Source organism: Bacidia gigantensis, assembly GCF_019456465.1.
Source record: "Bacidia gigantensis strain McMullin 20006 chromosome Unknown contig_249, whole genome shotgun sequence".
Lineage (NCBI taxonomy): Eukaryota > Fungi > Ascomycota > Lecanoromycetes > Lecanorales > Ramalinaceae > Bacidia > Bacidia gigantensis.
The window spans coordinates 1,112,949-1,139,275 of record NW_025408603.1 but is presented as its reverse complement, the minus strand read 5'-3'; the positions used below and the strand labels follow the sequence as shown (position 1 = coordinate 1,139,275).

At 50.6% G+C, this 26,327-nt stretch overlaps 10 protein-coding genes across 10 annotated transcripts; 5 read left to right on the top strand and 5 right to left on the bottom strand.

Annotated features, from left to right (window-relative positions):
- Window positions 1-129: 129 nt before the first annotated feature.
- KY384_006557 (uncharacterized protein) lies at window positions 130-1,194 on the top strand (the record flags this gene model as incomplete). The annotated part of the gene is made up of 1 exon (XM_044815051.1): window positions 130-1,194. One exon carries the CDS (start codon window positions 130-132, stop codon window positions 1,192-1,194), a length of 1,065 nt encoding a protein of 354 aa, XP_044668151.1.
- A 283-nt stretch (window positions 1,195-1,477) lies between these two features.
- KY384_006556 (uncharacterized protein) lies at window positions 1,478-2,888 on the top strand (the record flags this gene model as incomplete). Its single annotated transcript, XM_044815050.1, has 2 exons — window positions 1,478-1,579; window positions 1,635-2,888. The coding sequence occupies 2 exons, from the start codon at window positions 1,478-1,480 to the stop codon at window positions 2,886-2,888; spliced, it is 1,356 nt and encodes a 451-aa protein (XP_044668150.1).
- A 574-nt stretch (window positions 2,889-3,462) lies between these two features.
- KY384_006555 (uncharacterized protein) lies at window positions 3,463-6,743 on the bottom strand (the record flags this gene model as incomplete). Its single annotated transcript, XM_044815049.1, has 2 exons — window positions 3,463-6,168; window positions 6,225-6,743. 2 exons carry the CDS (start codon window positions 6,741-6,743, stop codon window positions 3,463-3,465), a joined length of 3,225 nt encoding a protein of 1,074 aa, XP_044668149.1.
- A 3,669-nt stretch (window positions 6,744-10,412) lies between these two features.
- Window positions 10,413-11,106, top strand: KY384_006554 (uncharacterized protein; the record flags this gene model as incomplete). Its single annotated transcript, XM_044815048.1, has 2 exons — window positions 10,413-10,568; window positions 10,630-11,106. The coding sequence occupies 2 exons, from the start codon at window positions 10,413-10,415 to the stop codon at window positions 11,104-11,106; spliced, it is 633 nt and encodes a 210-aa protein (XP_044668148.1).
- Window positions 11,107-11,968: 862 nt separating this feature from the next.
- KY384_006553 (uncharacterized protein) lies at window positions 11,969-13,913 on the top strand (the record flags this gene model as incomplete). Its single annotated transcript, XM_044815047.1, has 2 exons — window positions 11,969-12,751; window positions 12,798-13,913. 2 exons carry the CDS (start codon window positions 11,969-11,971, stop codon window positions 13,911-13,913), a joined length of 1,899 nt encoding a protein of 632 aa, XP_044668147.1.
- Window positions 13,914-14,871: 958 nt separating this feature from the next.
- Window positions 14,872-16,533, bottom strand: KY384_006552 (uncharacterized protein; the record flags this gene model as incomplete). Its single annotated transcript, XM_044815046.1, has 1 exon — window positions 14,872-16,533. One exon carries the CDS (start codon window positions 16,531-16,533, stop codon window positions 14,872-14,874), a length of 1,662 nt encoding a protein of 553 aa, XP_044668146.1.
- A 316-nt stretch (window positions 16,534-16,849) lies between these two features.
- Window positions 16,850-19,269, bottom strand: KY384_006551 (uncharacterized protein; the record flags this gene model as incomplete). The annotated part of the gene is made up of 4 exons (XM_044815045.1): window positions 16,850-18,749; window positions 18,800-19,087; window positions 19,137-19,172; window positions 19,223-19,269. 4 exons carry the CDS (start codon window positions 19,267-19,269, stop codon window positions 16,850-16,852), a joined length of 2,271 nt encoding a protein of 756 aa, XP_044668145.1.
- A 350-nt stretch (window positions 19,270-19,619) lies between these two features.
- KY384_006550 (uncharacterized protein) lies at window positions 19,620-20,711 on the top strand (the record flags this gene model as incomplete). The annotated part of the gene is made up of 1 exon (XM_044815044.1): window positions 19,620-20,711. The coding sequence occupies one exon, from the start codon at window positions 19,620-19,622 to the stop codon at window positions 20,709-20,711; it is 1,092 nt and encodes a 363-aa protein (XP_044668144.1).
- Window positions 20,712-20,730: 19 nt separating this feature from the next.
- Window positions 20,731-21,933, bottom strand: KY384_006549 (uncharacterized protein; the record flags this gene model as incomplete). Its single annotated transcript, XM_044815043.1, has 1 exon — window positions 20,731-21,933. One exon carries the CDS (start codon window positions 21,931-21,933, stop codon window positions 20,731-20,733), a length of 1,203 nt encoding a protein of 400 aa, XP_044668143.1.
- Window positions 21,934-23,462: 1,529 nt separating this feature from the next.
- KY384_006548 (uncharacterized protein) lies at window positions 23,463-24,520 on the bottom strand (the record flags this gene model as incomplete). Its single annotated transcript, XM_044815042.1, has 3 exons — window positions 23,463-23,786; window positions 23,840-24,395; window positions 24,450-24,520. The coding sequence occupies 3 exons, from the start codon at window positions 24,518-24,520 to the stop codon at window positions 23,463-23,465; spliced, it is 951 nt and encodes a 316-aa protein (XP_044668142.1).
- Between the last annotated feature and the right edge of the window lie 1,807 nt (window positions 24,521-26,327).

Genomic DNA, 26,327 nt, shown 5'->3' with positions numbered 1-26,327 from the left:
CTGTGGCCAGTCTATGCACTTCTGCACATGGTAGCGGCATCGTCATGTCTCGCAAGAAATACATGTAATACGCTCACCGCCAGGAGTCAATGCCCTTCGTGACCGCTCTCTCCCTCAGAACGAAGCACAATGGCAGGCTTTTCTTCCGAAATTCCACTCACTGCTGTCATGACTGGTGGCCCGGAGACAGCCTTCGCCAGTTCTGCGATAGTAGCTGATTCAACCTTGCGTTTGCCAACGACAACTGCAACTGTCACTCAAACCGCTGCACCTACAACACCCCCGCCGTCGAACAACGATCACCACAAATTGACGCCGGGCACCATTGTTGCCATAGTCGTTCCCATCGCGGCTGTCATATTACTGATTCCGTTCATCTTCCTATTCTATCGAAGTCACCAGTTGAAGAAAGCTTCAAATGCAAGGCGAGCTCAAAGGGAATCCTATGAGGGAATGATCCAAAAGCCAGCGAACGCCGCAGAGACATCCCAGGCACCTCAGATCACTCCATTGCGTGCATTTGGCGTCGACCCACCCCCAGGCTCCGCCGACGAATCAGCAACTCGCCACCAAGCCAGCAGATCCCTCGGTCTGTTCAATTTCAACATTTCACCTCCTCACTCACCATCCTCAACACCACCGTCCACATCGCCATTTCTCTCAATCGCACAGGCCGTCCCAATACGGAAGTCACAGCCATCAGTGGTAGATGAGCGAAGACCGTCTTTATTCCAAGCGGAAGGTCGTCAATCGTTTCCAAGTTGGGCATTTGACAGCCCCTCAATCTACAGTACGCCTCACATTCCCCCGGACATACAATCCTCGCCTTCGAATGGAATTGGCACGGCACAAAGTCCTGAGATCTCTCGCCCAACTCTTGCTCGGATTCCGTCAAGCAGAACCGTCACACCTCATCGGAGACCTTCGAAAGATCGACTCCGCCCGCCGGAACAACACAGTCCCGCTCGCACCCGATCATATCCGCTAGCCATAAACCCTTCCATACCCTCAGGGAGACTGGAGTTGGGAAGTCCGTTTACAATTTCAGATTATCTCAACAGGAGTCAAAGGCACTCGGAAGTCTCCTCAATGTCAGACGACGACAATCATATTGACAAGCGCAGTTCTCGTCAATCTCATCTTATATCCCCAATACAGGATAATGGTGGCACTCAGCCATTTAGAATACTTTGATTGCATTGAAGTGGGGCATGTATGGGCCGGCGTTGTCATCAATTTCGAGATATCCATTGTAGCGATGTATATATTTGGTACCTAAAGATCCGATGTATTAAGACTGTAAGAGTGAATGGTTGTCAATTCAAGTTCTCGACATGCTGCATCGTGCCTGTGTGATTCTTTCCAAAACGACGCGATAACGTCGGACATAGCGCGGAGCTTAATATGCAAAGGCGCCCCATACTGCCCATAGCTTAACTTAGCCGATCAGTATCTTTCTCTGTCTCCAATATCTAGTATGGAGAAGACAAAATCTGTAGTCAAGAGCGGATGGCAAGCTAAGGGCAAAGATGGCGGGAAAGAATCATGGCGGGGTGACTTCAAAGGTATCAACCAAGTTGTACGCTGCCTCCGCTTCCGATACTCCGCCTCATCCAGTGTTAACATAATGACAGACAAGCAAATTCGGCTACGGCAAATCGTCTTCCTCCAATACTCCTCAAGAACATGTCTCCCGTCCCCTTACTTCGCTCAAAGACCCAGCGGCTTTCGGTCCACCACCCAAGAATGTCAACTATCACGGCGGAGCTGCAGTCCCTAACAGTATCACACCAGATAGAAGGGGTCTCGGTGCCCCGCTGACAGAGGAGGAGCTTTCAGCAAGTCACGATGAAGAGCAGCAAACACAAAAGCCTCCTCCTCCACCCGTGCCTTACAGAGCTGACAGGACCGGCTTGCGAACACAAGGTCTACCAGCTCCGCCGACACGAGCACAGACAGATCCCAGCTCACCTCTCGAGACTCCAACTGCAAGATCCAAGCCTCATCTACCACCTCGCCTTCCACCTCGCCAAAATACACGACCCGCCGCACCTTCACCTCCTCCACCACCATACACCGAAACCCCCACCTCAACTCAGCCCGACTACATAAACCACAACCTTGCCTCCCGCCTCGGAAAATCCGGCATCTCAGTCCCCGGCTTCGGCATAAACCGCTCATCCACCTCGCCGGCGCCGTCTCAACAACCGACCGCCCAACCCAAACCGTCTTTCTCACCCGTTTCCGCCCTGAACAATCGCTGGCCCTCACCCGCCCCCGCCACACCAACTCCTGCACCTGACCCAATGACACAAGCCGCTACGCAAAACCCATGGTCCACCACAGCCGAAAATGCGAGCGGAGGAGGCGGCACGACCTGGCAACAAAAACAGAGCGCCCTCAGCACGGCCTCCAAGTTCCAGAAAGATCCAAGCAGTATCAGTCTCACAGAAGCAAAAGCGGCAGCAGGGACGGCGAATAATTTTCGTGAACGTCACGGTGCGCAGGTCGCGCAGGGTTGGAACAAAGGGCAGGAACTGAACAGCAAATATGACGTGGCTGGCAAGGTCGGGCAGAGCGGGCTCGTGGGGCAGAGGACTGGCAGTGGAGCGACCGGGAGTGCGTCTGGCCCAGGGGGAGCAGCTGGGGAGGCAAATCCGTGGGCAGAGGAGACAAGCGGTGGAAAGGCTGGTGGGCAAGGGGTGGTTACTGATGGTGCGGGGGGCGGAGGGATAGGTGGTCTTGCGAACCAGGCGACAGGTATGATAGGGAAGCTGGGGAAGAAACCGCCGCCTCCGCCGCCCGTGGGGAGGAAACCTACCAGTGGGGGCGCTGGTGATGGGGGAAAGAGCGCACCGCCTGTGCCGCTGGGGAGTAAACCGAGGTGAGAAATTGATGAGACTGAGGTATGAGAAGGGATGATGAGGTGAGGATGCTGATGAGAAAGGAGAGAAGGGCAATCAGTGGGATTGCACGGGTTGGGAGAGAGAGCTTTACTCAGTCGTCCGGTTTTTTTAGCATCATCTTGGCTACAATTTTAACGTATTCCATCGAGTGCATACGTTAGTATATCACCTCTTCCGAACTTTGCTGACTTCTAAGGGGGAAGTATCCAATACTAATGAGAGCTCAGCCCAATGTGTTTGATGGCTATGCCTGGATCTTGTCTCTTTCGAATTTTGTCGAGTTGCAGCAGCTTGGGGAAATGTTAAACTTGTGAGATTTCGAGACCATGGGTCATATACTTGAGGAGTCGAGACGCCTCACTTGAAAAACATACCGTAGCACTATATCAAGTACTTGGCTTCCTTCATTAGTATCACATCACGAGAAATAAAATATATACAATTTCCTTCTTTTAAGACCCTCATCCAAATCCTAGGTTCCAGGCTTCCATGCCAGTGGTATATCCATTTTGTCAACCATTATACTCCCATCAAATGCCTGGTCCATACTCAATCTCTAGAATAGCACCAATCCTATGAATACTCCAAGACAGCCCCACCAGGCCCTTCCACAAAATCCCCCCATCAAACCCCTAGTTCTTTTAGCAGCTCCCTGCACTGGCCTCTGCGAGGCCACCGGTGCCTGCGTTGGCCCCATCCCTCCCATAATCGCTCCCCCAATCCCAACACTAGACGTACCAACACCAACCCCTGTTCCCGATCCCGTAGCCTGCGGACCCAAATGTATCGTGCTACTCCCCTCGATCAAATTCCCGCTGCTATCTAGACTCACGACCGTGCCAGAGATCGTGGTCGCGGCGCCACCGGGTGAGATAATGGTGCCAGGCGCTATTGTAAACCCAGATGGATAGGCGGTGAATATCACACTTCCGACTGTGAAGACATTGCCACCTGGTGCAATAGTAGCTGAGGTAGGTGTGGAGAGGGCGTAAGTCGAAGAACCAATGACCAGCGAGCCTGAGGGTCCGAGACTCATCGTTGTACCTGCAACCGTTACCGCGGTACCGCCAGGGGAGAGTGAGGCGCCGTTCGGGAGAACAAAGCCGAATGGTGATGCCGTAATTATCTGGCCACCAACTGTGAAGACCGAAGGGGAAGCGATTGGTGGCGAGGTAGGGATTGAGAGCGTGGAGATGCCGTTGACGAGAAGACCGCCGCTAGAGGGGAGGGCGGAGTATGTTGTTCCGCTGACAACAGCTGTGGAGCCCCCAGGCGAGATGGTGGCGCCGTTAGGAAGGACGTAAGCTTGTGGCACAGAGGAGGGCGAAGAAGGAGCAGGGGTAATGACGAGACCGTTGGCGAGAGTGACGGGTGAAGGCTGTGAAGAACCTGATGTGGACTGGGCTTGCACAAGGTATGCATTTTCTGTCGGAGGGAGGGAGTATGTTTTTCCGTCAGCTATTATGTGAGAGAGTCCAGACATGCTGTATGTATGTCCTGAGATAACGGCTGCAGCAGAGGCTGAAGGAGCAAGCGTAGAGCCTGCAATGACGATACCATCGCCGTTAGGGGCGCGATTTAGGGTTTGACTGTCAATCAAGAGAGGGTTGGATGTTGATATAGGAGAGAGCGAGTTCGTTGTGCCGTCGACTACCACTTGGCCAAGTTTCACGTAATTGACATCGTGCCCTTGGAGATTGACTTGACTGCCTGGGACGAGAGTCTGGCCAGCGATCTGTAGCCCGCCGCTAGAAATTTGTACGACTTGGTTGTTCTGTAAGATGGGGGCGGCTGAAGTGATTCCTGTAGTTGGGGTGGCTGCAACATTGTGGGTTTCTCCATCAACAACAATGTGGTCTGGTGCGTTGACGATGGAATGACCGTCTACGGTGGCTTGTTGTCCCTCCGGTATTGTGGTGCCGCCAATCACCACATTACCATTGGCTTGCTTTTGAACTGGGTGTGAGCCAACTTGAGGTGGTGGATTGACAAAAGGGAGGTTCTCATTCAAAGCAGGGTCAGAAATAGCCGTGTCTTTATTCGATATCGGCGGTTGCTCCTGAACTTGACTCTGGGGCTGGCCGTCTGATTGAATGGGCTCAACCTGATTGTCTGCTTGTGGTTGGCTATTTTGTGGAGAAGCTTTACCATCCTGAGGTGTTTGCACACCTACTGACTGTCCACTTGGAGGCACCAGGCCCGTGTCAGCGCCTTGGCCTCCGACTGGTCCTTTATCGACGCTTGGCTTGGACACCGGGATCAGAGGAATTGGCACTGACTGGGAATCAGAATTGGATGGCGGGTTGTTGCCTTCGTTACCAGCAGCGGGTGCCTGATTAGGGCCATTGTTGGCCGCTGCTGCGCCTTGATCAGAGGGATGCTGTACGTTAGGCACATTCATCCCGTTCGGTGATTGAGCTTGGGAGTTTTGTTGTGACGGCGCTTGCTGAGCTTGTGGGTCTTGCTCTGCCGGATTGGGTGACAGAGCATGGTGTAGGCTGTCCATACCCTGAGGAGACACTTGGTTGGGGTCGCCAATCTGTCCATCTCCGCCGCCGTTCGAAGGTCGATCACCGCTTGAACTTGCGGGCGCCGGATGCACAGCTGCTGGATTGTTGTTGCCCTGATTTTGAGCGGACTGACCGGCATTGGCAGGATCATTCCCGGCAGGATCGCTTGCGGGTGGATTGGGATCGTTCGCCGGCTGGGCGTGGGGCTGTTTAGCAGACCCTTGGTCTGAGGGTCCGCTCAAACTCGAGGCTGGTTTGTGGCCCCAAGGTGCTTTCTTAGGGAGATCGCCAATATTTCTTGGGGTTGGACTAGGTTGAGAACTGGCTTGTCCGGCGGGCTGAGCTGCCACTGGTTGTGGTCCATGAGAAGCAGGGTCCGTTTGTTCGGGGTCGGGGGCTCGTCCAAGAGCAGTGGCCTGTCCCAAGACCCTGGGAGGATCGGCCACACCCAAATAGATTGGGGTACAAGTGCCCCCGCCCCATGTAGCCCAAGCAGGATCAATGTCGGTAACGTCGGGGGGAATGAGAGCTGAGGGGACATGTAGAGTTGAGCTGCGAAGCCCTCGTCGATCGAGTTGGTGAAGCATTTCTGCTAGGCCTCTCGCATGATCGACGAAGCCGGCGGATGATATAAAGATTCGTAATTGATCGCCTCCCACCCTTGGCTGCCACCACCAAGACAGGCTGCCGTAGACAGCGCCTCTGGTTGATAAGCTCTCGTAACGAGATGGTGAACCGTTCCAATCTCGGTACTGCTGTCCACATATGCGACGCATGAAGCAGAAGCGCTGATATCTGAATAGATGACGTAAGCAGACGGCGAGATGAAAGTAAACCCATCCGAGACGACACCATAGATCTCGTGATCATCTTTTCGTTTCACCTTTGAAGTCAAATTGCCAGCCGGTTTACCATCTGCACCTCCTTCATCTGGAGGGAAATACACAAGGCGGACAGCATGTCCACGCACCGCGCACTTGTCGCAGCAGTCTTTCGGAGCATGATAGTTCTGATTCAGCAGCGTTGAGGTCACCATCGAGCAACCAAGGGACTGAACTTCGGTTGCATAACCCGGAATATACGACCATTGACACTGCTGTGTCGTTATTGTACTAGTCGCATGACCATGATACCAGTCGCCAATACGATTGACACAAGAGCACGACTTTGCGTTGTACCCGTCGTAACCAGGACTCATAGAGCAATTGCCAGCACCCCATCGGAGATCCACATAGCCCTCATCGAGGCTATCAGGAAGCGTAGCGTTGGCAGCATAAATCGGCTTCCCGTCTGGTGCAATTGATATTGGAGGAGGGGCTTTGGTCATCGGTGGGGCCGTATTACCACTTGAGCCTCCATTACCCTGTCTGCCACTGAAGTGGATGCCGCCGGAAGGTCCTGGACTTGTCCAAGGGAAGTCGGTGCCAGGGCGTTTTTGGCCAGTACCAGAGACGCTGTGAGTTTTACTAGGGCGGTTTGATGTAGACGCACGGTCACTTGTAGAGTTCGACGCCACTTTCAATGTTGGTGCTGCGGACGGTGGGAACGAGCTCGCGGAAAGAGTTGAAGCCGTGGAAAGGGAGTTTTCCGTACTGCTTGACTGGTAGGTGGCGCCTCCGTTTTCATGAGTGCTCGTCAATGAAGAGCTAAGCAACGAATGACTGATAGATGTAGTCGTCGTACGTGAGATAGATCGAGTACTCGAGGAATTCGAGGAATATGATAACGAGGGACTGAGTGATGGGGCACTGCGGGCATTGTTCGGATACGCATATGGTACTAAAATTGACCGTAGGTCGTCAGTATCGTTCACTTGTTGGTTTCACTGTGCCATTTGCCGTTGAATATGCTCTTGCTATGTTCTTGTCGCGCGGAGCTTGGCCAGGAGGGAAATGGGGCAGTGTCGAAGGATCGCAGGACCAACTTACACGACCGGTCAGAGCTAATAACAATACAAAGGATGAAGATTAAGGCGCCTGGGCCGTGCATTCTGAACGAACGTTGAGAAGGAATGTCAAAAGAAAGGACAATTCTGCTCGCTCAGCATCTTCATTACAAAGAAAACACACGCAGGAAAGAATGAAATGTACGATTGTGAATGACAGTCAGTCAGCAGAAGCAGAGGCAGGCGGGAAGGTATTCGAGTATGGGAGCATTGGCTTAATCTAGGCTTTGCGTGCCTGACCCGAGCCCACGGTAGCCTGAGGAAAGGATCTATGCATAAACTGGAGGCAGCATACGACATGTTCCTGGTAGATTTGGACAAGCTTGCAGAGCTGTCCAATGATTGGCAGTGTGGTTGGCGAAAGTCGGTCGTAGAAACAAATGAGTGGAGGATGACTGTGGCGTAGTCAAGCTGATGTCGACGGGGATGCAACGGTAGACGCCTGTTTCACGGAGATACTATCACTCTTTTTGTTTTAGACCCAGTTTAAGGCCGCCTGTCAGTAGGTCTGCCACCGTGCTACCGTGCCATAACCACATCCCTTGTTAATCTGATGGCAGCGAACCTCGTCTTCACGCCTTTACCGCAGACGAGTGACCGATTGCAGTGTTCTTGAATCAACAGCCGGTAGCATATCTTTCTGTTCCTGCTCTTGTCGTTGTACGTGCCATCACATCGTTCCTTTCGCCATGACGCAGAGTCTAATGATTAGGAAGGGATACTGTCCGCTGGGGCGAATGAGACGCTGGAGTTGTGCAGAAAGTCGGAGGCTGAGGCTGCTAAGGTAAGCACTAAAGGCACTAAGTCCGTACCTGCCCTAGCGCCAACGAATTAAAGACGCTAACCCTGAACCGGCTTGGTACTTTCATCATCATTTCATTCATGTGCCGTTCAGCTTCGGCAGCAGGTAGGGCACCCAAGATTATGATTCAAGGATTCAAAGGAAGCGAAGGCACCCGTTCGACGGCTAACAAGGGCACGTTCCAAATGACCGGAGCATGCCCGTTTGACACATTCGCCGGACGTCTGCTGGGTCATCCATGTATTGCAAAGCCCCAGCTACTACGAGGACGTCCTTCGTCTCATCGTCTCCAGCTTCTCAACTTGATTTCCGCGGTCGATTCAGCCCACGAGACCTCAGACAAGCGATAGAATTCGTGAACCAAATCCTTCTTGAAAGTCACTCTTTACTTGAATTACTACTATCTGTACATTAGACCTAGATCAGAGGCTACTTGATTTGTGCCATCGAAACCCTGAAGCGGCAGTTGCATCTTGTCCCGCCGACTGATGGGAACACCTTCCATCGCAACGAAGTGCGATCAAAGGGGAGAATTCTCCCACAGACCCCTTGCAATAGTTGTAGGTGCCTTACAGCTCGTCACAATCCAATTGTTTGATGATTGCTTGAACCCTGAATGCCAGATCGAGCATGTATCCCGCAATCGCCTTTCAGTCCTGGAATACGAAGCATTGTCTTATGTTTGCGCACTTGCTCTGGAATTGCAAGAGACTATTCCGCTGGATGGATCCCTTTCGCATCCCTATGAATCTAATGAAAGTCCTGAATCAGATCAGAGCCGTTTCTGAGCCCCCCCAGAATACTCTAGATAGATGCTCCACGCATCATCCACAAGGATCATACTGATCGATCGAGTCAGGTGCATTAGATGTGCCGAATCTGTTGCTCACCAGTGCGATCTTTAGGGTGGTTCCCGGGTGTGGATAGCATCAATCCATCCTTTACCAGGGTCGCACCCCTCTTTTGAGATTCTAGAAAAGCCGCAACTGCAAGACCTAGAAGCTAGAGAGAGGGTCCTCAAAGAGCTTGTCACTGTCCTTCGGTATCCTTTGCAACCTGGGCCTGGCTTATTTGAAGAGTCGTGGATGATTATCGATCCATGCTGTGTCAATGAAATCATGCGTGACAGCATCATGAGGGACGTCATGGATGGCAAGCTCCCAGCAAGGGTATTTTTGTCCAATGAGAATGGTGTCCCCTCGAAAGATGCCTTGACCCTCCAGCATTCAATCGTGAAGGCTGCTATCATTTGCTGGCATCTCTTAAAGCTTGGCTTACAGCACCTGAGACCTTCATAAATTTTGAAGATTGAATGAGCCTGCTCAGCAGATCTTTTCATGCTTCCGAGTCATTGCACACATCGTGGATCAGCGACAACCTTTGCGCAGGATAGCTCGATGTCCGCTGAGGCAGAAAATGCTGTCAAAGACGTCTCTGCCATTACCACGATCTGACCAAACGCGCTTTGGGCAGTATTACCGAAAGTAAAGTGGACAATTCGCTAGGACGAGGGTAGTCTTCGGTATGTAAGCTAACGCTCCGGCATTGCAGGGTTCAAGATGGGAGACTAGAGCATTGCTTCTGCTGGCATTCGTTGTATTTGGTTGACCACTCTACGCGAAATATTGATAAGATCCCCATGTTGGGGCAGATTACTGAACAGGCCTTGATTTAGGCTCAAGCAGGTATGTTTTAAGTTCTCCTTCTGTACTACATCGCAAACGGTTTGAGATAAAATGAGTATATCCATCAGGTAACCTTGATCGGAAATGTCTTTTGGTACAGGAGATCTTATATCCAGCTACGATCTAGTTTCCCAGTTGTCATATTATGAGCTTTGATTCCAAAACATTCTCTACTTTCGTTTAAGCGTGGAGCTGTAATCAGCTGAGTGATGATATCGAAAATGCAAGGACGACGACAAGGCCGCATGTTTCCGGTTGGCAGACTCGAGCTAGACTGCAGCTCTAATCCTGATTCGATTGACAGAAACCCATGCTTGACTCATGCCAAAGTCCTGCAAGCTTTGTCAGCTGCTCAGCTGCTCTGACTAATTAATCTTTTCGAGCTTCAGATTGATTAAATCAGGATGTCTCAAATAGTCCTCGTGAGGTCTCCTCGCTCATATATAATGTGTCAAATCCCAATTGTCTGCCCGACTACCAGACCCTCCCTCCTTCTCTTTCATTATTACCATTACCACTACTAAGCCATTCCGCAAAGTTTACGTACATCACGTAATTCTAGCCATGTCGACAATGCAAGCAATCGTTATATCAGAATTTGGCGGTCCTGAAGTCCTTAAATATAGAACGGTTGCCAAGCCCCTCCCAGAGCAGCATCAAGCTCTCATCAGGGTGAAGGCCTTTGGACTTAACCATGCAGAGCTTCACATGCGTCGCGGAGTAAGTCGACCATCCCCCTTTTCTCCGAGAATGGTGGCGCTGACCGCGGTGTTTGTCATAGGAGTGGGATGAGTGGAACCCTATATCCGGCTTAGAATGTGTAGGCATTATCGAAGCCTGCCCGAGCGGCGAATTTTCTGTGGGATCGAAAGTGGCAGGAGTGATGGGCGGTATCGGCAGAGACCGCCCTGGCGGATACGGCGAGTTCGTAAACGTGCCAGTCAGCAATATTGTTTCACTGGAGACTCGATTACCGTGGGAACAGCTCGCTGCACTGCCCGAGGTCTACTGTACAGCTTGGTCATGCCTTTTCACCGTTCTGAACCTCCAACAGGACGAGACTTTACTGATCCGTGGAGCCACTTCTACCATTGGACAAGCGGCACTCAATCTTGCAGTCAACGTAGGAGCAAAAGTCACCGCAACAACGCGTCAGGAAGCTCGATTTGATCTGCTTCGAGAGATGGGAGCCGAGGACGTCAAATTTGAACAGCAAGACTTAGGCAGGCAATTCGAAACGATTGGAAGTCCCCCCTAAGATTCGACAAGACCTTGAATCTGATCGGCAATCGAGTTTTACTCGAATCTATCGGCCTGACTCGGCCTGGTGGCCGGATGCTGCAAGCTGGATGGCTAGGAGGTTTGGAGCCTGTTGCTGACTTCAATCCCATGATACAAATGGAGTCTGGAGTGCATTTCAGCCTCTTTCACAGTAAGGTTCTTGGCACCCCTGGATTCCCTTTATCTAGGATCCCGCTGCAGGCGATTGCACAAAAGATTGAGAATGGCGAGTGGGATGCTCGTCCCACCCAGGTATTTGAATATGGGGACATCCACAATGCTCACAGAGTATTAGAGTCCCAAACCGCTGGGGGCAAATTAGTCGTGAAGCACTAGGGTCTTTTAGTTTCACAACAGGCAGACTGAATGCAAAAGCATGCTCAGGGTATAGGCTTCACTTTTTGACAGGCTTGATTGTAGGAATGCTTCAATCATGTAAGCGTAAGGAAAGCTGAATCAAGCGCACGTGGAAACAAGAGATTAGAATGCACGCCACGTCTCGTCCAGAGCCGTCTTTTTTTGAATTCACTTTTGTTTTTTTGAACAGAATGCCTGTCTCTCAACGGAAGAGAAATCACTGCTAGATATGTGTCCCAAGGGAATTTGCTCCAACGGTCACATGACACTAAGCCAATCAGGGCAAGTCTAGACGGGAGCCCGGCTGAAGTCTTGGTTTTTGGGAGCTGCGTCATGTCTAATTACAATCAACAATCCGACATGCTAATGTCTGTCATCATCTGAGCACCGGAGCGATATCTTGGAGGTTATTGTGAGATACAATTCCGTTCATTGCAGGAACAACACTTGGCGCACGTCTTCATAAGAGCTCCCATCCCACAATGGCAGTCGACCCTACCGCAAGCGTTCCGTCTCGGTCGGTTTACCTCACTCTTCCTCCGCTCTCGATCCTCAAGTTCAATCCTTTCAACAATCCAGAAGTCATCAGCCCTCCAGTTCGAGAACGAAGCATAGCGCAGCCCTTCAACATCAGTCCTGAGGCCTATGCTGGTGCGCTAAACGTTGCATGGCCAGTCGTCATTGCAACTGCCTATGCAGTTGCGGTCACCTTGATGAACAGGAAAAATGCGGAGAGAAGTCACAAGCCGTGGGCTTTCAGCAAGTCAGCAGCTTTCTATTTTGCAGTGATCGCCCATAATGTCTTCCTTGCCCTGTACTCCCTTTGGACGTTCTCGGGCATGATAAGGGCTATTCGAAACTCCTGGCCCGGGGTGAACGGAGCATATGGACTAGCAGGGGCAGCCGATGCTCTATGCAAAATGCACGGGCCTAGAGGTCCTGGAAGTGCAGCAATCTACGACATGGCAACCCAGACTTGGGGCATTTCCGATGTTACCATGAATTTGGAAGGAGGCAACCCCGATACGACCGATGTAGGAAGACTATGGAATGAGGGACTGGCGTACTACGGATGGATATTCTACTTGTCAAAGTTCTACGAAGTGGTGGACTCCTTTATCATCTTGGCGAAGGGCAAGAATACGTCTTTCTTACAAACCTTCCACCATACTGGAGCCATGTTCGCCATGTGGTCTGGCATTCGGTATATGTCTCCCCCGATTTGGATGTTCACATGCCTTAACTCCCTAATCCACTTTTTCATGGTAAGCTCTCCACCTCCCGTCCCGGTGCATTTGACTGATGACGCAGTACACCTACTACACCTTAGCAGCCCTTGGTATTCGCGTACCATTTGTGTTGAAGAGAGGCCTTACAGCCGCACAGATTTTCCAGATTGTTTTTGGCGCCTCATATGCATTCGCACACTTGTTTGTGGCATATGACGTGCCATCATGGGCTTCGTATAGTGTTCTAAATAATCTATCTACAGCTATTCCAAATGTGGCCTCCACGGCATCCAATTTTCTATCTAGTGCAACAGCGGCAGCAGATTTTGGGAGCTTGCTGAAGAAAGCAGCCTTGCGGGCTGCTGGAGAAGAAGGACTTGCAGCCAATGTACGAAATTACAAAGGAGAGACCTTCGGCATAGATGCAATACACGCAGCAGAATCACAGAAAGCACTGGAAGAGATCGTCTACAAGCAGCACATTACGCGGGCACATTGCCTCGACACGTCTGGCGAATCTTTCGCTATTCTGTTTAACATCTGCTACCTGGCACCGCTTGCTGGTTTGTTCATATCCTTCTTCGCACAGTACTTTCAGCAAAGCGCATCCGCCAAAGACAAAACGGGCCTGACTCTTGAGGATACCAAATTTTCAGCAAGTAAAGCCACCACAGACGTGAAGAAGCAAATTGCCGAGGCAATGAGTGATCCTCAAGGCGGTGCTACCGAGCCTCCTGAAGACATCAAGAAACAGCTTGAAAATGCCAAAGATAAGACACAGCAGAAAGCTAAGAAAGCCGGTGATCAAGCTAAAGAAGGCGCAAACAAAGTGTCAGCTAAAGCCAAAGATGCTGTTGAGAACGTCAGAGACAAGGCTCCAAATGTTCCAGATAAAGCCAAAGAACGCGGGCAGGATGCTATCAATGCAGCGAAGAACGCGGGTGAAAACGCAAAGAACAAGGTCTCCGAATATGCGCAAGCTGTAAAAGGCGAGGCAAAACAGAAGGCAGACGAGGCGAATGAAGAGCCTGGGGAGGTTAATAGTACACCCGTGAAAGGTGAGCCAATAGAGGAGAAAGGAGCAGTGAATGGAGATATCAGGGAGGGAGCAAACGCCAACAACGAAGAACCTGCCGCCGGTCCGGCAAAGAAGGAAGAAGTGGAAGAGGTGGAGAAAGCTGATTCCGAGGACGACTGATCGCTTGAAAGCAGTAACCGAAAAAAATATGCGGCTCAGTGACTGGAGATGTACAGATCTGTTAATTGCTTCTTCTAAGCTTCGTATATGCCGCTCGAATGGGATGGAAGGAGATGTCTATCCAAGAATGGACGAAGACAGAGAATCCCCCCACGGCAACAATTTGTTGATACCTTGCAAAATCTCCTTTTAGTGAGTAGCTCGGGATCGAGCAAGGCGTATTTGGATGCAGAATACAGATACCCTGGGAGACAGACACATTTCCATTGATAATTTTCATATGATTCAAACTTCATGTGCTTTAATGGCTGCTTGCGTTCTAACATCTAAGGCTTCCATCCTATTGATATAACATCACCTCCCACGCCATTATTCACTTTTACTCCTAGCACATATACATGTAGAACATTCTTAGTAACCGTTTGTTATATATCTTATCTCCCAATCGCTTTTGGCAAAGTTGTATAATAACTGCAAAGGACTTTTGCATATGTTCTTAATATATAATCTACCTCCAAATAGATTTCCAAAGAACGATCCTTAATAAAAATTTTATTTTATATAAGTATCGCAGAAATCTCTCGCATGTTTATTCACTTCTACTACCTAAACACCTAGATAAATAAGCTAGGGAAGGCACTTAAAGCAATGCATATCTCTCTAGGTATTAATCTTAAATATCGATTCCTCGCTAATTCGTTTTTAATCGTTATTTCGTATTGTTGGGAAGGAAGGCCTATAACTTTAGAACGTTATACATAACTTTTGCAGGTTTCCGAATCCAAGGTGCTGCCTTTCAAAAAAGTTTTAAGAGTTGAATATAATTCTGGTATATGTTCGCAGAATGCCGAGAAGACTTTAACTTTTTTTTCAAGCAAAAGACACCCTATCTCTGCTATTCAGTCGCTATGATGCCTGCCTTCCCTACTCAGTGACACAACAGTATACCCCCTGCCAACTATGCATTATCCACATCACTTCTACTTTTATTTTCGTGTTTTCGTTCTGAACCTATTCTCTTGTCGACCCTGTAGCTCTTGAACCTGAATATGTTCATGATACCTCTATTTGGGGCAGCTGATTCAGTCCCATTGGCTACTCTAGCCTTGAGTAATGCGCACTGCCTCAGCTCGATTGGCCCAACAGCTCTCCGCTTTCGACGGTCGCGAAGGAACTTGTTAGCGGGGAGCAGGAATGTCTTCGCTTTGCGTGTGATATACGCATACCGCGAAGCCTCAAACGCTTTGCGCTTCGGGTCGGCAAGGAGCTGGACTGCTGTCGGGTCTGCGCCTTTCTTCGGAAAGACGGTGCGAACGACGTCTTTTGCTGGTTCGCCTGCCGTCATTTTCGTGATCTTGAGCTCGCGGCCATCTCTGAGGAACAACTGTGGCTGTTGGGGAAAATCGTCAAGACAGTCGGTGGGCTCGTAGGCATTTCCAAGGATGTCTTCGCCTCGGATTTGAGTTGGATATGGTTCGCAAGTGGCTCCTTCGAAGATTGTTCGAACAGAAGGGAGGGTTTCGTCTGCCATGGAAGCTTTTGGCTTTTTCTTTCGAGGCGAATACAGTAGCTCATCGTCTTCAGCATTTTCACGTTTGTGCTTCCGATTTGTTGGGGATGAGTGGGGGGGATCGTTTTCTTCTGATGTGGTATGGCCGTCAACTTGAGTGAAATCCTGAAGCTCTTCCAGGCATTTGTTGATTCGTTCCACAATGAGTATCTTGAGAGATCTCCGATACTTCGTCAAATCGACGCCTGTAGCTATCTCGATAGCTTTGAGCATGCTTGCGGCTGTAATGTTGTCTATTTCGTTCTCATGAAGGAGATAATCGATAAATCGCACATATTGTGCCTTACTTGTTGTGGATATTTTCTTCTCATCAGAGAGATTCAGCTCGTGGGGGTTTCCTTTGTGCCCTGCTTGACCTCGAAGTACCTCTAGATGCTCTCCAGTTGGCTCTTTCTTGTGATGGAGTATCGGACAGCTGGGTTTCTTGACAGCTAGCCCTTTTTGGGGTGGTGTATTGTTGAGCGTCTTCGAATCCTCTGGCTTCTTCGTGCCTTGAAACGTTTGAGGAGGGCTTCCTTTGCGTCCAGAGTTCTTTTCGCATAGCCCTATGCGTTTCCCTTCGGCTTTGGAGGCGCCAAAGGAGACGTGATGTCCTGTCTTTCTCGAGATGGAGTATGTAGCGTCAGCTACCAGTGGTTTTCGTCGTTGCATGAGCGTAGACTTGAGCGCCTTGTAAGAGTGGATCTTTCCCTTCACGTATCCATCACTCTCCATGTGACACTCATTGATACTACAGTTTTCTTGCCCCATCTTTAATATTTTGGAGGGATCTTCTTGAATGTCTCTTTTCGGAGCGTCAGGTGGTGTTGATTGTGTCGAAATGGTTTCCGCTGGGGATGTTTGATCTTTAGTTTGTTGTGAATCATGGGCCAAAGCTGTTTGATGTTTCGCTGGGCGATGTGGGTCCAGTCTCGAGGTTCTCAGACGCTTGGTAGACTTTTGGGAATTCAAGAGATCCTGGTCAGAGGGATCTAAATCTTCCCAACGTCTCTTGCCAAGTGTCTGTGTTGGTTTTGAACATAATAAGGTGCCACGGATGGCTTCAGCCATGGAAAGTGAATGCGATATTGAACGTTACAGGGCGGAATGAGGTCTGCTGGCGTGTAGTCGTAGGAGCAATGATGGGATGGAAAGACGTTATCGATCACACAGTTTGTTGACGAGGAAAAATGTTCAAGCTTTCTGTCCAAATAAAAATTTTGAGAGGTGCGTCAAGGTGAAAATGGAGATAATGAGCAGTTCAAAAGTGAAGAAACGGAAGGAGCAAAGGACATCCGAGACGTTTAATAAAAATCATACGTGTTACGGGATAAGAATGTTGTCGCCACTGTGTCGCTGATTGGCGACGGCGAAGTCAACACGCATATCATATCCCACGATTGCCTCGTCGCCCGCCCTTTTTGCCACGCTCGACATGCGCTCGCAGCACTTTTCTCTGGTCCATTAAACTCCGTTTGTTCTTAGCCTTTCCCTTTCCCAGTGTCATGAGGAAGTTCTTCTTCCTGGCCTTTTCTTTATTCGTGGTACTTTTACCTTCGGCTTCCTTTTTCTGCTTTCTGAGCGCTTGGGTACTTTTATGCTCCTTTCGGTCATCCTGGCCTTCTTTGGCCTTCGAAATCTTCTCAGCCTTAGAAGTCTTAGCAGACAGCGAGGCAAGACCTTCAATCTCGGCGGCGGTAAGAGCATCGTCCGCGTGTCGTGCCTGGAGAGCGGCAGCAACTTGGGCTGCACGCTTTCGTTGCGCTTTTGGTAAATGCTGATTGATGCTGGCCGATAGTCGAAGTTCCTTGAGTTTAGCAAGATCCGCAGGCGTGAGTATCCGACTTGTAGCTAGATTCGAGATTTGTTCAATTGCATCTTGACTTTTGACATCTCTGTTTTCTTTGTCCTCGTCTTCTGCTTCGCCACTTCGATCAAGTTTGGCTTTCTTTACCGCTGGTGTCTCGTCATCAGAATCGGTCAGCTCGATATCTTTGTCACTTTCGACGTTGATCCAGCCCCCCGAGTCATCGCTATTGTCTCCCTCAACCTCCCATTCGTCAGTGTCGTATTCTTGCTCTTCGTCATTTACATCCTGTGAGCGATCTAGCAATGGTAACCCTTTCTCTGCTCGCCAGCGTTCCTGCTCTTCCGTTTTCCACTTTTGAAGCAGCTCAAGACCCTCGATCTCGCCTACTGGTTGCTCGCCAAACCGCTGTTCTCTTCGCTCGCCGGATTTCAGATCCATTGTAGCTCCTTTACCACGATCTCTCTTCTTTAGCATGTCAGCACCGACTTCTCGGTAGAGACTTAAGAGTCCCTTAGCAGCCATCATGACACCTTTGTCTTTGCTTTTCCGATACATTACAAGATCTTGAAGCAATGTTTCGTTCATCGCCTGTGGTTGCCTCACACATATCTCGCGAATAGCGTTCAACCCAGCGGAAGCAATCTCACCTGCTGCTGCTTCTGAAACAAATTCATTGGCTATCTTCTGGATCAAAGGCTCAAGGACATCTGGCGGGACTAGACTATGCGTAGCTTGGGCAAGAGAAGCCAAAAGAGATGTCACAGACTGCTGCCGTGGCGTGAGATACTTAAGAAACCAGGAATAGAGGTTCATGAGGGTGAGTTGATGTAACCCGACCAAGCGAGAGATAAGTTGCAGCACAAGAAGCTTCTGCTCGAAGCTTAGTCTTGATTTGTTGCTCTGAACATGCTTTTGAAAAAGGTCTTCGGCGAAGCTCTGGGCATCATGCAACAGGTGTAAGGCGGAGAAATTCAATGGATGGGGCTGCCTCTTCTTGCGTTCCTTTCTCTTGACTGTAGCGACTGCTTGATCCATCATTTTCTTGTTTTTCTTGTTCTTTTTGTTTGTGGCCATTTGATGTTTGATCTTTCCCATATCTACAGCTTCCTCATCACTGCTTTCATCCTGAAGCTCTTCCCTTTCTTGGTCTCCACCAAGGAAAAAGCTAACGCCTCCTACGATTAATTTTCCATTGTCAGCCAAAGCAGCTTCTTTCATAATTTCAACGGCCTTTGCATCTGTCCATAATTGGCGCCTCCATAATTCCCTCGTGATTCTGACAGCCCATAGACCCTTTCGCGAGGCTCGATCACTCGCCAGCAGCTCGTGCAGAGTTTTTTGAACAGATCGATTGAGCCGATGATTCGTAGAGTTAGCGTTAGATGTTCGAAGGTCTGAGATGATTTTTTGGAAAAGAAAAGCACGTAGTGACTTGCTGCGCGTCGAGACAAGGATTGGAAATAGCGTATCCAGCAGCCTGAGTCCAATCGTCAGCTTGAAGCTTCGAGTGAGGAGCCAGAAGCATACCTAGAAGAATCTATGATATCCTTTCTCCTGAGTAGGACTAGGCTTCCTGCAATCTTTTCACGGAGCTCGCCATCTAGGTCGTTGTGATGTTGCCTCAGGATATCGAGAAGATCTTGTGGGAAATCTCTAGTTTGTTTGGGATAGCAATCGGCAACATGGGTAACAAAATCAATCAAGTCTTTCAGCGAGGTGACACTCGTATCATTCGCAGCAGCAGGAGCCTGTTGGAAGATCTCTTTTTGGCTTTGGTATAATCCATATTGGTCCGCAAATTCTCCTTCATATGATCTGTAAGTTTTCAGCTCGAAGGTTCTTGCCTTCAATTGTTGTGACATACTTTGGGTCTCGTCTAATCTTGAATTGAAGGTTCGTGCTGCCACTGTTAACAATGATCTTCCATTTCTTACGCAACCAGAGACTAACAGATCCGCGTCAACTTTCTCTAAAGCAGCTAATTTTCGTTTGACCATCGCGACAATAGTACAGTGTCAGATCGCCTACATCACAACGAGCACCTGGAGGGTGGGCCAAAGTTTCGCGATCGCCGGGTACTCGGAGTGGAAAAAGCCACCCACTAGGCAAAGATAGCGTTCTGCATAATGTACTTTACAAGGAAACATGAGCTAGGACGCTATAGTGCAGTGGGGATCTCTGCTACACTTATCCCTATAAGCATATGTACAATGCTCACCGACCGTGCACTTGCATACTGCCCCAATTCCAGCTCATGTCCCCTGAATGCTATCCGTCTGCAATCCACTCTCGATCTATTGCCTGATACTGACATGCTTCCTTCCGAAACTTTGCCAATGCAATTGCTATGGAGCAGTCCCTCAGTCAACAACCCGCACAAGCAGGTAGGAAAATCAATTACTTTCCGGTAAAGGAGACCTACGACCTCTGGGCTCCCATCTACGATAACGATGGCAACATCCTCCAATCGCTCGACTCACACGGCCTCTCCCAGACCCTCCTACCGCGCCTCTTTTCCCTCCTGGCAAACAAACCCAACCCCTCATCTTGCCTCCAGATAACAGACCTAGGAACAGGCACAGGCCGGGCAACTCTCGCCCTCCTCTCCGCCCTCCAAACTCCTTCAAACTCCACGACCCTCGCCCACCTCTTCCCTACCAATCTCAATGAACAGTCTTTACCCCTCAAGAACGAAATCCACATCACAGGCCTCGACGCCAGCGGGAACATGCTCTCCATCGCCCGTTCGCGTATCCCTGCCACATCATCCATCCCGCTCCCCTCCACCATCGAAATCCACACAAGCTTCCACACCCACGACATCCTCTCCCCAACCCAGAATCCAGCAATCCCGTATCCTCCCGCCGACGCGATAATCTGCGCTTTAGTCCTCGAGCACATCCCCTCCCCCTCCATTCTCTTCAGACAGATCACTACCACCAAGCTCTTGAAACACGGTGGGTTTCTACTGCTAACGAATATGCATCCGGATATGGCGCGAGGTGTCGCCTCTGCCGCGGCTTCTGGCAGTGATGGTGTGGGTAAGACGAAGACTGCACGATTGGTCACGCAAGCTGGATTTAAGGATCCCGAGACGGGAGAGAAGGTTAGACCGGAGGAAGACTGGGCGCACACGATTGAGGATGTGATGGATGCTGCGGGGAGGGAGGGTTACAAGTTGGCTAGTGGGGAGGATGGTGGGGCCGGGATGGAGGAGCTACGTGTGGAGAGGTGGATGCTAGAGACGGGGGTCGTGGATAAGCAGAGAGGAGAGAAATGGGCAAGGGGCGGAGGGAAATGTTGGTTTGGGGGGTGTGGAGATATACAGCGGCCAAGTAAGTTGATTGTAACGTCAAGCGATCATATGGGACCTATGATGTGTACCAATTCCAACGTCCCGATCTCCACATCATCCTATCTACCATTTCTCGCGCATTAGATTCAACTCACAGAAACCCCTATATTCTCGCCCAAACATCCCCCTCCAACTCTGGCCTGTTCCTTGTCCCATAGCGCCCTCGATCAGCTAACTCAATCCCCCTCGTCGTATCCGGCGGCTGTACCAACCCCCCACCTCCATTTCCAGCACCATTACCACTGCTCTGCCTCCTGACTACTCCCGTCGCTAATCGTTCTCGGAATGCCCCCTCATCATCAACAACGATATAATTATCTAATGGAATATGCCTTAGTGCCTTGGTCTCTCTTTCAGTAGGATGCAGCGGCGGTTTGTCTATCGGATACCCGTTTGGTCCTAATACGGGTGGCAATCTGGGCACATTCGGCGCAGGGGCCCCTCCTTGGGCTGCAGACAAGGTCTCAGTTCCCCTTCCTCCGGCGGAATAGGTTGAGGCGCGAGGATGGTAGGAAGGGATACGCTCGCCGGGGTGGTGGTCAAAGAAAGCCGGGAGGAGAGGATTATATACCGCGTTGTTGTTGTTGTTAATGGGGGCGGTGGTAGGAGGATGGAGAGGGCTTTGCCGCAGGAATTGAGATTGACTTGAAGAGAGCGTCGGTTCTTCGACGATGACTTCGGGGAGGGCGCGGTCAGCGGAGGGATGGTGTTGGTGCTGATATTGCTGGGACATGGCGAAGCCTGGAGAGGCGGGAAGTTGATGGACGGATGTACGAGAGCGGGGGTTCCGCGAGAAGTGTAAGTTGCGAAGCGAGGACATGGTGTTGCGGCGAGAGCCGCGGGCTGTGCTGCTGCTTATGCCAGGCCAGTGAATTTTGTAGGTTGCTTCAGGGCCTTTTGCTGGCGAGGGAGTGTTCTGAGGGGAGGATTGGGAGAGAAGAAGGCGTAGGAGCTGCTGCCGTTGCATTTCGGTCTCGGGCATTGTAAAGATGCGCGAGGATGAGGTGTCTTTGTGCATGGCATCACGGCGGCGGACAAAATAGATCTTGCGGTATGTGAGGAGGGAAGCTAAGGCGTAGAAAAGGATCGAGAGGGTGGAGAGCACGTAGGCGGCGATGGTGTTGCCGCCGACAATGTCATCAGGGTAGATTCCGACTTCGCTGATTGTCCCCAGGAGGCCAACAATGGAGCCAGTCAAGTGTGGAAGATAGATGATTTCGAGGTGGAAAATCCAGGATCTGGTGAAGAAAGCGAGGCCGAAAGAAAGGGTGTAGGATGTGAAAAGGAGGATCATTGTAGCAATCATAGCGCTTTTGGGTGGTAATCTCTGAACTGCGTCTTGAGCGGGTCTCCCGTCGCCTGGAAATGCAGTTTGGAAAAGAATGAAGCTATGAACATGATTTCATCAATAAAGCCAGCGGCACTATGGAGCTATACAGAGTTTGCCGTACCCAAAGATAAGCATGATTGTAGAAATGATTGCAAGCAACCGCATGTACCACGGGGTACGATCTTTCTCATTGTAGAGGTCGATCAACGTCCTCCGAGGCCGCCAATTCGGCAACTTTGGGGAAGGAGGCATCGCGCTCGCACTGAAGGTGCCAGGAGCACCCATCCCGGGAGCCAGTTGATGTACTCAATGTTCATAGAAGAGAGAGTGCCAATACGAGGCTGGTCAGAGATGATGTAAAGGACGTCAACGACATCAAGGCAAACCCATCGAATTGACGAGCGCAGAAGGAGTATAGGAAAGACGGGCGAGATCATAGACGTGCAAGACATTGGAAAGACTGAAACACACGAACACGCATGTCCGATGCGCATCGCTTATGCAGGAGTTACTTGCCTGAGCATCGGGAAGAACTTCACACACGCCTTTCCCGTTCCTGCATCCAGGAGGAACAAGTGGCGCATAGTTGTCGCGTTGGATGTTGGGGAGTGGCTGGATGAACATGAACCTGAGCCTGAATCAGCTGTCGCCATCGTACTCCATGCTCATTCAGCATCGTATCTCATAATGAAAGGAACATCCTGGGGCGGTGGTGCGAGTAACAGCAAGCGTATGATTCATAAGACCCTCGTGCGGCGCAGGCATTGACGTGAAACAGAAGCTACAGCAGGCGGCTTTGGCTTGCCATCTTCGTCTTGTCTTTCTTTCACCACGCAGGCTTGCTCGAGGATTTGAGCAACAGCCAGGTTGTCGGTGGTGCATTGTTCGAGCATCCGGTCCGAGAAGGCTTGGTAGGCGACTGCTTGGTGCGTCTCTCTGTAAAGCACTTTCTTGTCCAGAACCACCACGTATGATGGGCATGTTGTGACTCAAAATGTAGAACACGGTACGCTCCAACACTAACTCTCAGCGTTTGAGGTCCAACAAATGCTACGAAGCTTGGGGAAATGAAGCGGAATACGAGATTAGAACCCACTTGGAGCATCAATTTTGCCAACGTGATGAGATATGCGCAGTGTCAACGACACTTGCTAGGGCTCGGCCCGGGCACGATGGGGTTAGTGTCCAGCGGATGAGTGGGGGCTGCTCAGGCGCCAACTGCCTTACCAGTGCGGCACACCCGGGTTCTCAAGTACCTGTCCAATTTTTCCAAGGCGAGGACTGCTAGTGAACGAAATGCACATATGTCAAAGTATGAGTTATTTGCATGGCGATGAATGATTAGAATTATCGGATTTTTATATACAGCCGCACCTCAGGATACTGCGTTACTCCTCCCCAGCTTATGCTCTGGGGTATCATTCTTCATACGAAACAAACGCCTCTCCACATGCTCCAGATTAATCTCATACTCGCACTTGTCACGGCTAAGCAAGGAAAGTGCTCTATTTGGCAGGGCCGACCTCGAAGACTGCAGGTCCAGCCGCGACTGTCTCATCCGTGACAGTGGTGTTGCAGCCAGTAAGGACAGCGTAGGTCTGACCGGCGATCGGCGCACCACCCTCAGGAGCGGTGGGTACGGTCACAGTGAAACCGCCGTCTGTCGCGGTTGCTGGTGCGAAGACCGGACCAGTGACGGTGATGAAAGCAGCGTAAATCTGGGATGAGCCGTCGGCAGGTTTCACGATCGAGTCTGGGGTGAGAAGCGTAATGGTCTTGCCAGGAGTAATGGGATCGTTTGTTGGGGGAGAAACGACCTTGGGGAAAGCCTGCGACACGTGAGTTGGCTAGCCACGACGCTGAGCTTGTAAACAAAACATACCTTGACTGGCAAAGTTGGATTGTCAGATGGGCAGGAGACAATGAAAGGTGCAGCGAGTGTGTAAACTTCATTGAGGCTCAAAGGAACGTCAAATGGCGACGGGAAAGGGCTTTCTCCAAGCGATGATCGAATGTATGAAGAGTGACGCGACTCGACGGTCAAGATTGAGCCAGCTGCTGTAAGGTACTCTGCGCTGACAATCTCGGCGGCGGCACCAAGGTATGCACTGACGCCGACACCCTCCAAGATTGAGGAGGTGGCGACAAACATCTTCGGGTCAGTAACACCAAAGGCGTATGTGCATTCCTTAACGGGCGTGGCACCAGCTGCCGTGAGAGCTGCGGTTAAGAATTTGACATGCGTAGTCTCATCCGATGAGATTTCCTTCAAGTTTCCATAGAAGGTCGCGTCAAAACCAAAACTGGCAAATTCGCCCTCGGTATAGTTTCCGAGACCTTCACGATAGAATTTGTCCTCAAGATGCTCCAGCGTAAGAGCGTAGTTGAGAATGTCAGCGTCGGTGATTTGTGGAGCTGCCTGTCGAATCTTCTTCAAGCTGGTCTCCTGGTTAGTAGTCATTCTTCACCGAGAATACTCGAACGGCACATACTTGCTCATTCCCGGTTTTGGTGCTGCTGAGGCAACGGCGGCCAAAGCTGCGACAGAGAGAGTGACCTTCATTTTGGCTTGGAAGAAATACTTTCAAAAAGTCCTGGTGAACACAAGGTGAATGAAATATGAGCAGGTGGAAGATGAAAGTGTGAAGGGATGCCAGAGGAAAGAACGAAGGGAGACGCTGCACAAAAGGGCGAAATTTGCGTGATGACGGCAAGCACGTTCCTTAGCTATGGAGCTCTCAGAAAGCCAAACGCACATATCCCGGAAGCCTAGCTTGAGTCCAAAAAGCGGAGGTCGCATCTGATTTGCCTCTGCAGCTAGGATTCTAACGTTTCTCACTTTTCCCAAGGCCTCGATGCTGGCCGGAAATTGGAGGTTCCGGTTCAGTGCTTGGTGGAGATGATGCATTCCATCGACGACAGGGCATGCTAAACCCGATGCGGCGCCATTTATGTGTGGGGAAATGAGCCTGCCGTGTACCAGTGATCCGCTAAGCCCATCGGGGATATTGGAGCTCTATCATTGGTGCGCTGAGCGGCCAGCGAGTCGACCGTTCGCCGCTAGACTGTAGCTCTATTGCCTCTTTCGGAGGGCACTTGGGGCTGAAATTGGTAGCGATCAGCGCTTGCAGTGACGCTTACGACGATTTCAGCAAAGCTCACCGCAGCATCACGTTCGCCACGGCAGAGCTGCAAGATGAGATTGACGGGGCCCAGCTCACTCTTACCTCATCTTGTTGCCCGAGATAGCTCTGGTTGGCTGTGCTATCGGAAAGGGTCAGAATAATCGGTGACAAATGGGCATTTGACTTTTGGGAGCTCGTCCTTCAGACGTGGAAGGTTTTGCGATATGCCTTCGCGCGCTTGGAATGCACTAAATTACGGCCCCCAGCTGGCTCTAGTCCAGCATTGTGCCTACCGGATAGTTTCTGTTCCTGCATTGTTGTGCCGTATGATGGTGATACTTGCTGCTGCCCATTTCCTTCACTTTCCCTTCTAAAAATCTATCCAACGCTTCAACTTCTTCAGTCTCACGCACACCACATTCTTTCTGACTGACCTTCAATCATACAACGCTCTTTCGACGAGGTTTACTGCTATCATGAGATTCTTCGTTGCGGCCCTTGCCATAGCGGTGGCAGGCGCCGGCGCCACTGTAAGTCAATCTCTGGTCCCTTCGCAGCCTTCTCACTGACGAACTCCAAAGACCACCACCGTCGTCGCTCCCTGTGGAACTTCATGTCCTACAGCGGTGCCTGACAAATCAATCACCAGAACTAAGATGATGCCATCGGAGACGGCTCCCTGTCCTTCAGTCATCGTCAGCAGCATCGGCACCGGCTCGAACAATACAGTCTCGACGCCAACCCCAGGCTCTCCGGCGGCATTTACTGGTGGGGCTGACCGCGTTGGGGGATCGATTGGGGTCGCTGTTGCTGCAGTCGCTGTTATGTTGGCTTTGTAAGATAGAAAGGGGCGACAAGGCCCCACTGAAGGAGCATTTCCGACGGAGTGAGGGTTGGCTTTCTGCGTTGCATGTTTGAGAGGTGGGAGATGATATCCTGGGGTCAATGCGCTGTCTCAACAACCATGTATATACCCATACCCTCTGCAAGCATGGTCGGTCATCTTATGCGCGTGGGCGCATCTAATAATGCAGCATCTTCTAATTTCCATCAGCTCTCCTGCAGCTGCGCTTTGTGTCCCTCATTTCCACAGGTCCAGAGCATGATTGAGTAACGAAAAGACTGCGGAGTTTCGTCGATCATCATACAATCCTTGTGAGCTCGCAAGCTTATCCTGCCTGCAGGAATCTAAAGCTTTAGTGAGAGTTGCCTTACAGTGCATCTTTGAGAAATGATTACCTAGGC